The 12,029-nt window shown below is 40.6% G+C and overlaps 1 protein-coding gene across 1 annotated transcript in view; it reads right to left on the reverse strand.

The window, feature by feature from the left end:
* Window positions 1-12,029, reverse strand: part of pth2ra (parathyroid hormone 2 receptor a) — a 95,071-nt gene that overhangs the window by 77,646 nt on the left and 5,396 nt on the right. Inside the window, exon 2 of the mRNA XM_033617028.2 lies at window positions 426-531. Coding sequence (XP_033472919.2) covers window positions 426-531 — 106 coding nt within the window. The remainder of the gene's footprint in view (window positions 1-425; window positions 532-12,029) is intronic.

A 12,029-nucleotide genomic window follows, 5' to 3' on the forward strand; every position in this document is an offset into this window, starting at 1 on the left:
TATTTACCGTAATGATTAAACTCAGAAAAGCTAAAACAATTATTATTAATGGACAAAATTAACCCCATATATGCATCCATGGTATACAGTAAACACATAAGAGGTTAAAATACCCTTGAAGATTCTAACTGCTCCCATAACAGCTAAATAAATATGTGTATGTTCCCCCTAAGGTTTGCACTGAGAGGATGCTGAGTCGGAGAATAAATTGAGTGGGGAGGTTAAAAATTGTGGCTAAACACTGCAAACTGCACAGGTGCCATGCTAGCTTGAAAAGCTTGCAGGCATAGCAACAGCACATAAGGGCTTGGTGAAAAGTCAACTGATTCCATTTATCCTCTGTACACACACATAATGTAGCAAACATTTAATGAATCCACATAACATCTCTGAAGCCCAAGTAACTTTCTGTGCACATTTTGTACCTGTGGACCCTGGATCAATGTTGGAGAGGTTCTGGTAGCACTGCAGTTTGATTTCATAAAGGATGTACATCTGGTCCTGTGCGGAGAGCGGACCATCATACTCCATCTGTGAAGCACAACAAACAAGGTCAGATCAGTAGCCCTGAATCTATATGTGAATAAATCACCCAGTGTCTTTGGGCTGTTCAAGAACATTTGGGACATCTTGCCTCGTTCCATGTGCTGTGGGCCAGGCCCACAATTATTGCTGGTGTAGAGGAGGAAAGTCATCATATTGAAAACAGTGGCAGAAAGCAGAGAAAAACAACATTGTATTGCACATTTTTCACTTTAATATTTATGTTTTTTTAATTAAAAATTGTGTATATTTTATCATCACAGAGTGGATTATGTGTGCGTTCATCTAATCTTAATTGGCTCACTATCCATTTTACATTAAGTGTTACTTCACACAAGTAACATTCAAGTACTGCTAGGTCTGGCACAAAGCTACACTTGTACTACTACCAATATTCTGACCTCCTACATGCAGCAGCAATATTGTTTTCTGCTGTGTAAAGAGTATCACAGTCTCACGAGGCTGCTGTTGTGGCTATAAACTTTTTTCATTACAAATCAATAAGAAACGCTGTATGAATTATTTAGATGGGCCAGCTCAAGCCCCATCCAGTTGTTGACACAAACCCTTATTGTGCCAACAATCTTTTCACACGTCCAGCATCACTGTAACTTTTAAATCCTTTCACATATTGATAGGTTTGTTGACTTTAGTTATATTGTTTTACTTAACGGTTTATTGGTTTGAAGATGCACACATGGATATCCACAGTAGAGGAATAAAGTCAAAGGTAATTGGACCGGTTGTTCAAGTCTCAAAGACATTTCAGTCCAAACAGCTGTGTTACTTGATGGCATTTAAAGTTTGTTTGTTCAGAACTTGATGTCATATGAGTCATTGCTGTCACTTTACAGTCAGTTAGAGTCATATGATTTAAAGTATGAATGGCCATGAAACTGGTTGAAAAGGGACTCTGTATCCACAGCTGTCAAGCCATCTAACAGATAGTTTGAAACACATTTGAATTCCTCCATTTAATACTTGCAAATGAAAAAAGCAAACTGTTGTTCACCAGCTTCACAGAACCTGCTGCAATATGAGGCGGAAGACTAAATTACATGTTCATTTTGACATTTCAAAAACCAAATCGGAATTTTCAATAATGTTTTTTTTAAGGAAAGATCCATTTGTAGTCATTGACATCATCCCGTTTTCAGTCAACACAGCAGTCAAGCCTCAGTTTAAGCTGAAGTAATGTGCCCACTTATTTTCATTTTTTTAAGGAAATATTCAGAGCTAGTGCAGGGAGCTCTGATTGTACAACTTAATGAAATTTCCATGTCCCTAAACTCCCATTTATGATGAAATATTTTCATGTGAGGACACCTGAACCACTTTGGGAAGATTATGTGTTATTTCTGTTCTTGACCACATGAACCAACTGTACAAACTCAGCTCCAAATTTCTCACCTAGGCAACAACCAATGTAATAAATTCTACTCTAGAGTCAGGCTTTTTTTTTAATCTTTTGAAGCAGCTAGTTTAATACATTGGGCTCTAGTTTCCAGGTGCAGCGCAGGGTGGCGAACCCCGCGCAGCGCTAGTTTCGAGCAGCGCAACCCGAGGCGCGCTCAGTTTGGTAGTTTGGCAGACCGAGGTGCGCCGAGATGGGTGTGGCGGCGCAGCAGGGGGTGGTGTCAACAGATCCAGCTTGGCGCAGTGACAGTTTCGTGCCACGCAGCCGGTGTAAGCCGAAGTTTGGCTGACCAGCGGATAGTGCGCACACGTCACCAAAACCTCACAGGCAGGTTTCCAGAATATCAGGCACATTAACAATGCAATAAATACCCAAAACCACTATTCAATGCAACTATCTGCAATCAGCACATAAATGTATCTCTATATCGACTGTCCCGTCACATCTGATGTCAGATCAAAGGGGATTGGCACCGTTTGGCACGTTTGGCACGTGTAATGGAAACCCAACCTGATTTGATCTGTCATCTTAGAAAAGCCAGAAGAAAAGAAACAGAGTGAGACTGAGAGAGAGAAAGAGAGAGAGAGTGCGCGCGCACGAGAGAAACGCAACATTGATTTACAATTGTTGTGACCTCCTCCCAGGCTACCTTTGCATCATCAGCCCGTGGAGGTCTGCTCACAGTTCCGGATATTCGGACACTGCGAGCTTGGACCTCCGGGACCAAAACATCAGTTTCCTCCTGGGAGCAGTTTGGCCATCTGACGCTGCTGCTCTCTTCTGCCATGGCGAATTGAGTAAACTCTCATTACGTCTTCGCGCGGCGCATTTAAGGGCGAGGAGAGGGGCTCATTTGATTGGTGTGATGTGTGTAAAACCCACTCCACGCCTTCTCTCCTCCATCTTTCCGACTTGCGCCGGTAGGAGGGACGGAGGTGGGATATAGGAGTAGCTGCGCCAGGGGCACGGTGTGCCAAACTTACAAAATCTGCCTGGCCACACCCAGTTGGCGAAACTAGAGCCCATTATGTCATAGCGCTCATGTTTTAACAGTCATCTGAAAGACTCATCTACCATGAAACATCTGTGTTTTTTATCTTGGGAACAGAGGTGAAGTTAGAGCTTTTCTATTCACAAACATGTTTAAACTGAATAAAAAATGTTTTTATGCTAACCTGCTATTACTAAATTACAGGTAAGAATGATGCAACAAGGTTTTTGACTTCAGAAAAAAATAAATGCATGGAGTGCTCAGTGCTGCAGGGGTCTTCAAAAAGTGTGAAAATGGTCAACCTCTGGTGCTCTTCAGTATAGGAATCTCAAAGTCATTTAAAAACCCCTACGCATTTCAACCATACAGGCCTTCATCAGGGCAGTTGCAAAATGGCTGTCAAGCTACTTCCTTTATAGGTTCTGTCACATGACCACAAAGGTCAAAGGGTGAACAGAAGTAACTACGGCCCAATTCCAATCCGGCCCCTAAAGACTCAAGCCCTAAACCCTCACTGACTTAACTGACATCAGCTGTAAGTGATTGAGTGTGAGAGTCTGAAAGGGCTCCGGATGCTACAAATAGGAATGGGACAGAACTTATCCCCCTCTCTACAAAATGTTGTTAACACTGGCGGCTCTGGGCGTGATCATTTATCAGTTATTGTCAGCATATATTCCACACACACAATATATATCTATCTATATCTATATAGATATCTATATATATATATATATATATATATATAGATATAGATATATATGTATATAGATAGATATATTGATATATATTCTTTGTGTATGGAATATAACCACTGGTATTCCTCTGACTTCATGTGTGTTTATGTACCATCTTAAATCCTTGTTAATGTAATGTTTCATTGTTTATCTGTTTTTTTCACTCCTTCCATAACGTTAATGTTTGCATATCTGTCAACTGTGTTTTCGGGGGGTTTTTTTATAACACTTCCGGTGTTCCGAGGGCAACCCCTGTATTTGACGTCACAACGCTATGAACTGTGGGTAATTTCCTTACCGTAAGTTCGCATCGATGCTGACCTACGGTAAGGGGGCATAAAGGGCTCACTCACTGACTCAATGAATTGACGATTTGACAATGGGACAGCCCTCACACACTCACGCACTTCACATGAACGCGCCTCTAAGTCAGTGAGTCTGTAAGGGATCGGATTGGAATTGGGCCTACCTCTATACAAAGGAAACCACATAAGTAGAAATATAAACACAATACAGTCAAAAAAACACATCTGATTAACAGTACAAGCAATAATCCTAAAAACAAGACATTCAGAGAAAAGGAGTGAAAACTAATTCTCCATTTAGACCTGGATATTGTGTCGCTCTCAAAGTATGAATCCAGAAGGATTCTCTTTGTAAGAGTTTTTTTTAACCTGCCCCCTCCCCTGATTGATCTGGCAATATGTTCAATGACTATGATTTCTAAAGAATAGCTGCTGCCATGCTGAGCTTCTTTGTAGTGCAGGGCCATGGGATATAGTGGGTTGCCAGTTTTTATAGCTAGTTTGTGTTCAGATAGTCTCACCTTTACCTTCCAAAAAAAAACAGCCACAAGGATATTCAAGGCAGTACACAGCATGTTGCAATTGATAAAATATTTGATGTCAAAGTTTTGCCTGATGTTGGATCTAAAAACGAGCTGGTGTTCAACACGCTCACACAGTGATTGCAGTTTCCGCATTTGTGATTACCTGTTCTGGAGTCTAGCCAGGTTTTCTGAGTAACTGGTGGCAGATAACTATGTACTAGTCTGTCACTCAATATTGGAGCTCTTCTGAAGCTGATGGAAGGGCGCCTCCGGAAGAGCTTCTCTGAGAGAGGGGTCACTTTTTAATATGTCCCAGTTTCTTTTAATTATCTTTTTGATTCTGTTTAATTTACAGCTGTACTGTGTCACAAAATATACCTAATTTTTAACATGTTTGCTTTTCTTTTGAATTAGTAGCTGTCCTCTTGAAAAGCATCTTGCTTTGTCGTACACTTCTCAAATCTTAGACTCATATCCTGGGCATTCTTTTCGAAATCTTCTTCTGAACTGCAGATTTGCTTGAGTCTCTGAAATTGACCAAATGGTATGTTGTCAGTCAGCCAAGGTGGGTGGAAACTATCTGCCCTCAAAATGGTGTTACAGTCAGTAGGTTTTCTAAAGATGGTTGTGTTTAAATCACCCAATTCATCTTTAAAAATCTTCATATCAAGGAAGTGGATTTCTTTTAGTGAAAAGCTTTAAATTGCTGTTTGTTTTATTTAGATATGAAAGAAAATGTAAAAGCTCTGTCTCTGAACCAGACCACAGTAAAAGGATGTCATCAATATATACCCCACCAAATAATTTTGTCAAGGAAGATATTCTGGCTGGAAAATACAAACTTTTCTTCCCAGAAACCCATGAACAAATTAGCATAATTAGGAGCAAAACATGCTCCCATTGCTGTACCTCTCCTCTGTCTATAGAACTGGTTCTGAAACAAAAAAAAAACAAAGTCCATTCAGCCAGTTGCATAATGAATGCAGCAGGGGGCATCTGGTCAGGTGGTCTGTTTTCTAAGTAGTGTGATAGAGCCTCCAGACCCTCTTCATTTACAATGTTGGTATGATTCCACATCCATGGTTGCCAACAGTGCAGATCCAATATTCTTAATGTCTTTTATTTTATTGAGTACATGTGTACTATCTTGGATGAAGGAAGAAAACTGTTTAATATAAACAAACAAATTGGGATTATGGTTCTGTAATTGACTCAATCCCACTGATAACAGGTCTACCAGGTGGTCTTCCAAGTTCTTGTGTATTTTTGGGAGCATGTCAAAAGAGGGGATTCTAGGGTTCTTACAAAGGAGAAAGTCACGTTCATTCTGAGAGACCCAGTCTTCATTCTTCGCCTGTAGCAGCATTTCTGTAAGTTCAGTCTTTATTTGTTCTATTGGATTTGACAGTAAAGGCTCGTAATACTCACTGTCACCCAGCTGTCTCAGAGCCTCTGTGATATATTGGCCTCTGCCCCACACCACTACTCAGGGGCGGAAATCCCGGGGGGGACAGTGGGGACATGACTCCCCCTTTAGTAAAGCTGTACCCCCCTAGAATCATTTGAGACACAATTAATAATTTTTGAACATTGCAGTAGTATTTATTGAAAGCACAATGTAAGCGGTGCTCATTATAATCACGCAATAATGTGCTATTTAAATCTTAAAAGATTGAGTCCCCCCCTCCCATTCCTAGTAGTGGTATATCCCACACTCCCTCCAACGGGCGGGGCTGCTTGGCAGCAGTAGCAGCATGTGGCTGGATCTGCTGCCCACATTGCGCATCGCAGGGTAAGATGTTCACTCACACAGACACAGTTTAACTTACACAAGTTACAACACATCCCATTTACTGTTACAACAAGCCCCAGGCCCAGGCTGATAATATAACTGTCTGCAACATTTCTCCTGCATTGTTCAAAAGCCTACTCAATTACGAGTGCTACTAAGCTAAAAGCTAATGATTAAGCTCAGAGTTTAGTGATAGAGAGGACAGGAGAGAAAGAAGAGGGAGAGGACAGGACAAGAGCAGTCAGTGGTGGAGCGGCTCGTGGGTACCTGTCTGTAGGCTCTCCACCTGTCAGTGAGACAAACATGAGAGACGTGCAGTTTAACCAACACGGAGCGGTCATTACGCGCGACTATTACGCACGGTTATGACGGAGCGGCTCGTAGGTAATGGGTACCTGTCTGTTGGCTCTCCACCTGTCAGTGAGACAAACATGAGAGACGTGCAGTCTAACTGACGAGGAGCGGTTATTATGCACGACTATTACGCATGGTTGTGAGGTGCGCAGCGGCAGATCTCACAGCACACTGTTTATAAATCAGTTTACCAGTTTAATTGCAGGAAATGTTTAGTTGTTAAAGCCACAGTGTGTAGGAATTTCTCCCATCTAACGTTGAAATCATATATTGTATTCAAACAGATGGCGCACTCTAGCGCCTCACTGTTTCAAACACGTATTGCAACAACTGTAGCTGCTGTGTACCAAAAAGCTATGATAACACTGATGAAACCATGTCATCTGATACTACATGGAGTTAGTCTGGGGCCGTTAGTGGCTGTTTTGGTAAGGAAACGGAACCAGGGCGAGTGAGACAGGATCCAGAATTCGATGGATGTGCCTTTCCGTAAAAATAAAAGCACCAAGCTAATAAAAATGCGGTGAAACTTTTAATTTAAAGAATATAATTTACAAGAAAAGCCCCAAGCCATTAAGTTAATCGATTTTCTTACACCCCTCATCACCCCAAATCGATGGTGTGCCAGAATTTAGTTTTACTATGGTGAACACTTTTAGTTTGGTGAATTTGGTGAATACCGCATCCGCTGCCTAGACTGGAACCAGAATCCAGACAAAATTCAGAGTGAATAGACACCAGGCTCTTCGCTTGAAAACCCCCTCCTCACAATGCTGGCTGTGTTTACAACGTAGGACTGTTGGGACAGATGTAAATTGAAACAAATCAATCACGTCTTGTCCTTTGACAACTGACAAGTGACTCAACCTCACACACCTTATCCCTCTCTTCGCATTACTGCGCCGCTAACAGCTGTTAGTGGCCAGCGGCACTACTGCCACATAACAAAGTCCCACTCTTTGAGCATAATGCAGGATCATGTATTATGCAGCATCACGGGAGACGGAATCCTCGTCACCAAGAAAGTGCAAAAGGGAATCAAAAAGGCAGCGTGACCGGCAAATTAATAAAACAAGGGTCAGCATTGGGGTTGCCTTTCCCAGGTGGAGAGAGCTGCTGAAGGAGAAAGGTAATACAATCACAAGCCAGTGCTAACAGCGGCTAACAGCGGCTAACAGCTAACAGCGGCGCAGTGATGCGAGGAGAGGGATGAGGCTGTTAGCGACTGGCCGCTAACAGCGGCTAACAGCCAACAGCGCGTCTATTGCACGTCTGTCCGTCCTGGAAGAGGGATCCCTCCTCAGTTGCTCTTCCTGAGGTTTCTACCGTTTTTTTTCCCCGTTAAAGGGGTTTTTTTTTTGGGGGGGAGTTTTTCCTTATCCGCTGTGAGGGTCATAAGGACAGAGGGATGTCGTATGCTGTAAAGCCCTGTGAGGCAAATTGTGATTTGTGATATTGGGCTTTATAAATAAAATTGATTGATTGATTGAATGCAACAATGGCATTTTTAAACATCAGTTTTTCACTTATGGAGCCAATAAATCATTTTTATCTTAATAACTGAATTTTTGACAGCCGTTTGAAATCTGCCTTTACACACTAACAGCTGCTGTCTTGCACACAGATGACTGGCTTAGTCAGTTTGTGAAGCTACATGTGACATTTCTGTTTGCCAATTAGCTCAGTGAGATAGAGGATGGTTCTTGGTGTGTTGAGATTGAGTTAATCCTGCAAAGTAAAGCAAACTGGTTCCTTAATCAAAAAAAAAAAAAACAAAAACAAAAAAAAGCACGAGCTGAGGCTTGAACTCACAATGTTCTGACAACTCAGCCAGATTAACTGCCAGACCAGGGTCATTAACTATGCTTTTAAGTTCACAGATCTGCTGATATCCCCGCAGCAGGGAGAGACTCCAACTCAACCACCACTGAAGGATCATCATATCTATCATCCTCTCTTCCGTTTTGTCACATCTATGGGAGTCACCCCAGCTCTATCTTGCTCTCACCCTGGTGATGATGAGATAAGAAAACAGATGTGGGGGGGGCATAAATTCAGGATGAATTCATGAGTAGTAGAATACATTTTTTTCATGTTCTAACATTGTAACTGTGCATAATCCTTGTTTTTTTGTTGAATGATATTTTTCTTCACTCTTGTAGGTCATAGTATGAGTGAGTTATAATTTCATGTGTTCATCCCTCATTTAACATGAAGTCATACTGCCATCTTGTGACGATAGTTAAGAAGGGTTCCCGTAAGGAATCCCATATTATATTTCGAGTTAAGATATAGTTGGATTGATTAATCAACTTGTCTTTATTAATATGTGCTTTCTCATTTCGTATGTTGACGTAATGGCAGACTAGTTTGTAGTGTTTGTGCACGAAACATTTATTCTTGTGTTCCGCTGACATATGCGCTATAATAATCGTATTAAATTTACTTTGATGTTAAGAGCCGATTTTGACCATGATGGGAAGAGTATGTGTCTATCGCATGTAACATGTTAAAGTATATAATCTCGCAAAATAAAGTTCATTAGGTTTCCTCCGAAATAAAGAGTGTTGTTGATCCACCTTCATTATGAGATCCATTAATTCGGATAAACATTTCTGTTTTTGTTCATTAATAAACGAGCAGAATGAAATGATATGGCCCAGTTGAAAATGCCTTTAAACTTTCCCAGACAATGCTATAGGTTACGTCCTGTGCCCCTGGACTCCTTCAAGCGATCAGGACCCCAAGTGAGTCATATAGAAGGCCAGCAATGAATTGAGTGGGATTTCCTTTTTCCAGACCTTCAGGTACTGCTATGATGTGTAAATTGCATCACCTTCCCTTGGTTTCCAGATCATCAGTTTTCACTTGCAGTTTTGTACAGTTACTGTTCAACTGTGCGTTTCATGTTTCCATAGCTTCCAAGCGAACATCCTGCTCATTTAGTCCTTCTTCGTGATCACGCAGTTTTTTGGTACATTCATAAAGGGAGATTTTAATCGGAGAGATGGCTCGTTTTATCTCTTCTTGTAGGCTGTTGTTCTCTTCTTGAATGACTTCTTTGACAATCTCACGGAATGCCTGTAGCATGTTTTCAACCACAGTGGTCTTGCTAGTAGCATTAGTCTCCGAGTTACTAGCTTGCACAGTCCGAAAATCTTCCCCAAAAAACTGAAATACATTGTTAACTCTTAAAATATCAAAGTAAAAGGTCACTTAATCAGACCATTTAAATGAATTATAGCTTATTTATAAAAGTCGGGACCTTGTGGTTCATACATCTACTCCATGACGCGACAGATTTCAGTTTAGCCTATAGCATGAGTCTTATGCTATACTCCTCCACTAACAAACATTTTGCTACTATTGAGCCATAAATCAATACACATTATTTGCTGGTTCACAGGCAACCAATGAGGGGGAACAGCCCAGAGTCCCTAATGCAAAACACCAGACTCAAGCAAACTGCAAAACACAAACAATACATGCATTATTTAAAATATGCAATATGTGTTTATTCACATAAACTTTATCATCTCAGAGAATGTCCAAGTTTTTATCTCAGAAATGTACGACGAGTTTTTTATGGGAATATTACCCCCCTCTATCAGCTCTGTATGTTCAATGAATTTTTTTTTGGCCCTACTACACCATCGTTTGTCTGCCTCTCTCCTTTCCTCCACACTTTTTTTGTAAATAAGGCTACTGATGTATATTCAAAAACGCACTACAGGGATGCACTGTGTGTTTTTCTTGTGTAGCATAAACAGACTACAACTGCATTTTATTGTGCAATACTGTTGTATAGGACAATAAATTAAGCTGGAGAGCTATTACTGTGCCCTTTAATTGTGGAATACCTGCTAATGGACGGTGAGAGTGGTAAGTTTGCTTATTTTCTGAAGGAGCAATTATTTGAAGTAATGGAACAGTAAGTCCATGGATTTTATGTTTTATCCTCTGGTTTTCCAATCACTCTTTCATATCTCAGCAATCTAGTTTTGTACTTTTTTTTGCCATTTTTGTAAACATTTTACACACCACTGGTTGCTTATTAGTGTTCTAATATTCTACTAAATTTATTGCACTTATTTACTTCTTTTATTTAAAGCAGTAGTTATATTAGCAGCAGACCATAATTTATTTTTTTCTCTTTTACTGAGACCCATTCTGAGGTGTGAGTTACCTCATACCTAACACATGAGACTCGCTTGTGGCCACAAATGAGAAGACTGCATGAAACATCCTGTGATGTTAGGTCAATTAACAGATTTAGTGTTAACAAAAGATATTTTTGTATTGAGAATCACATCCAAACATTGAAATAGTCTTGTAGGCACTGCCTCAAACTTTTTACCATATAATGATTTCAGACATTTTAATTCCATACATGCACTGAAAATTTGAATAAAGACATCATTATGAATTCATGCTCTCTCAGAACCTGTCAGCCTGTCGCGGAGAATGACATTTTATTTATAGTACCAAGTCAAGTTTACTGAACCTTGAAAAATTATATTTCTGACAGAACGTTAAGCAGACCAATCAGGCATACTGAACACATTGCACAATATCTCACCATTGTTAGGGTGTGCATGCTTGGGGGGGGGGAGTGTCTGCCGTTTCCCTGGAGTGTGGATTATAATAAATGATGTCAACAGTGTCTCCATGAAAACTGGAACTGTTATAGCAGGAAGAAACACTATATCTATGGCAGCATATGTTTAGGATAGTGAAGTAAGCCACTGATGCTTTTGTATTCACCCTTGGTTTAGACTGAAAAGGTCAATGGGACAGGATGTTCTAAAGCCAATCACATTTGAGGCACATGAACCCCCCAGTCTCTGGAATCAAAGTCGTGTGCTCTGTACACCCACCACTTCCGAGCATCCTCCTGTGGCTCCTGTGCATTACAAGAACGCAAAATATAATCAAATGGAAAAAAATGTTGCTGGCGAGCATAATCAAGGCAGCAACTACATTCTGTTAACAGCAATTCATTAGCTTTGTCTTCGCGGCACGGACATACATTTTTTAATTACCCTACAAGCCAATGTTGATGTTGACAAGCTGTCTCAGTTTATCAAAGATGATGAGGGGGCCACTTCCGACTCAGTTATTCGGATAATGACATTACAGAGAAGGAGGTGGTGTGCACAGCGTTTTACATGTATGTAAAAATAGCGAGTTGTTTACAGCTGATTACATGATACCTTCAGTATTTTTCTATAGAGTAAACTCCAACACATTTTTCAGATGTGATGCCATAGTGAAATACGTTTCCCTACGTATTAGCTACTAACTTTTAGGATGAATCCTCTGACAATGCCCAGGTAAAACCAGGGCCAGGTACGATTTATGAACAT

The sequence above is a fragment of the Epinephelus lanceolatus genome, chromosome 14 (assembly GCF_041903045.1).
Source record: "Epinephelus lanceolatus isolate andai-2023 chromosome 14, ASM4190304v1, whole genome shotgun sequence".
Classification (NCBI taxonomy): domain Eukaryota; kingdom Metazoa; phylum Chordata; class Actinopteri; order Perciformes; family Serranidae; genus Epinephelus; species Epinephelus lanceolatus.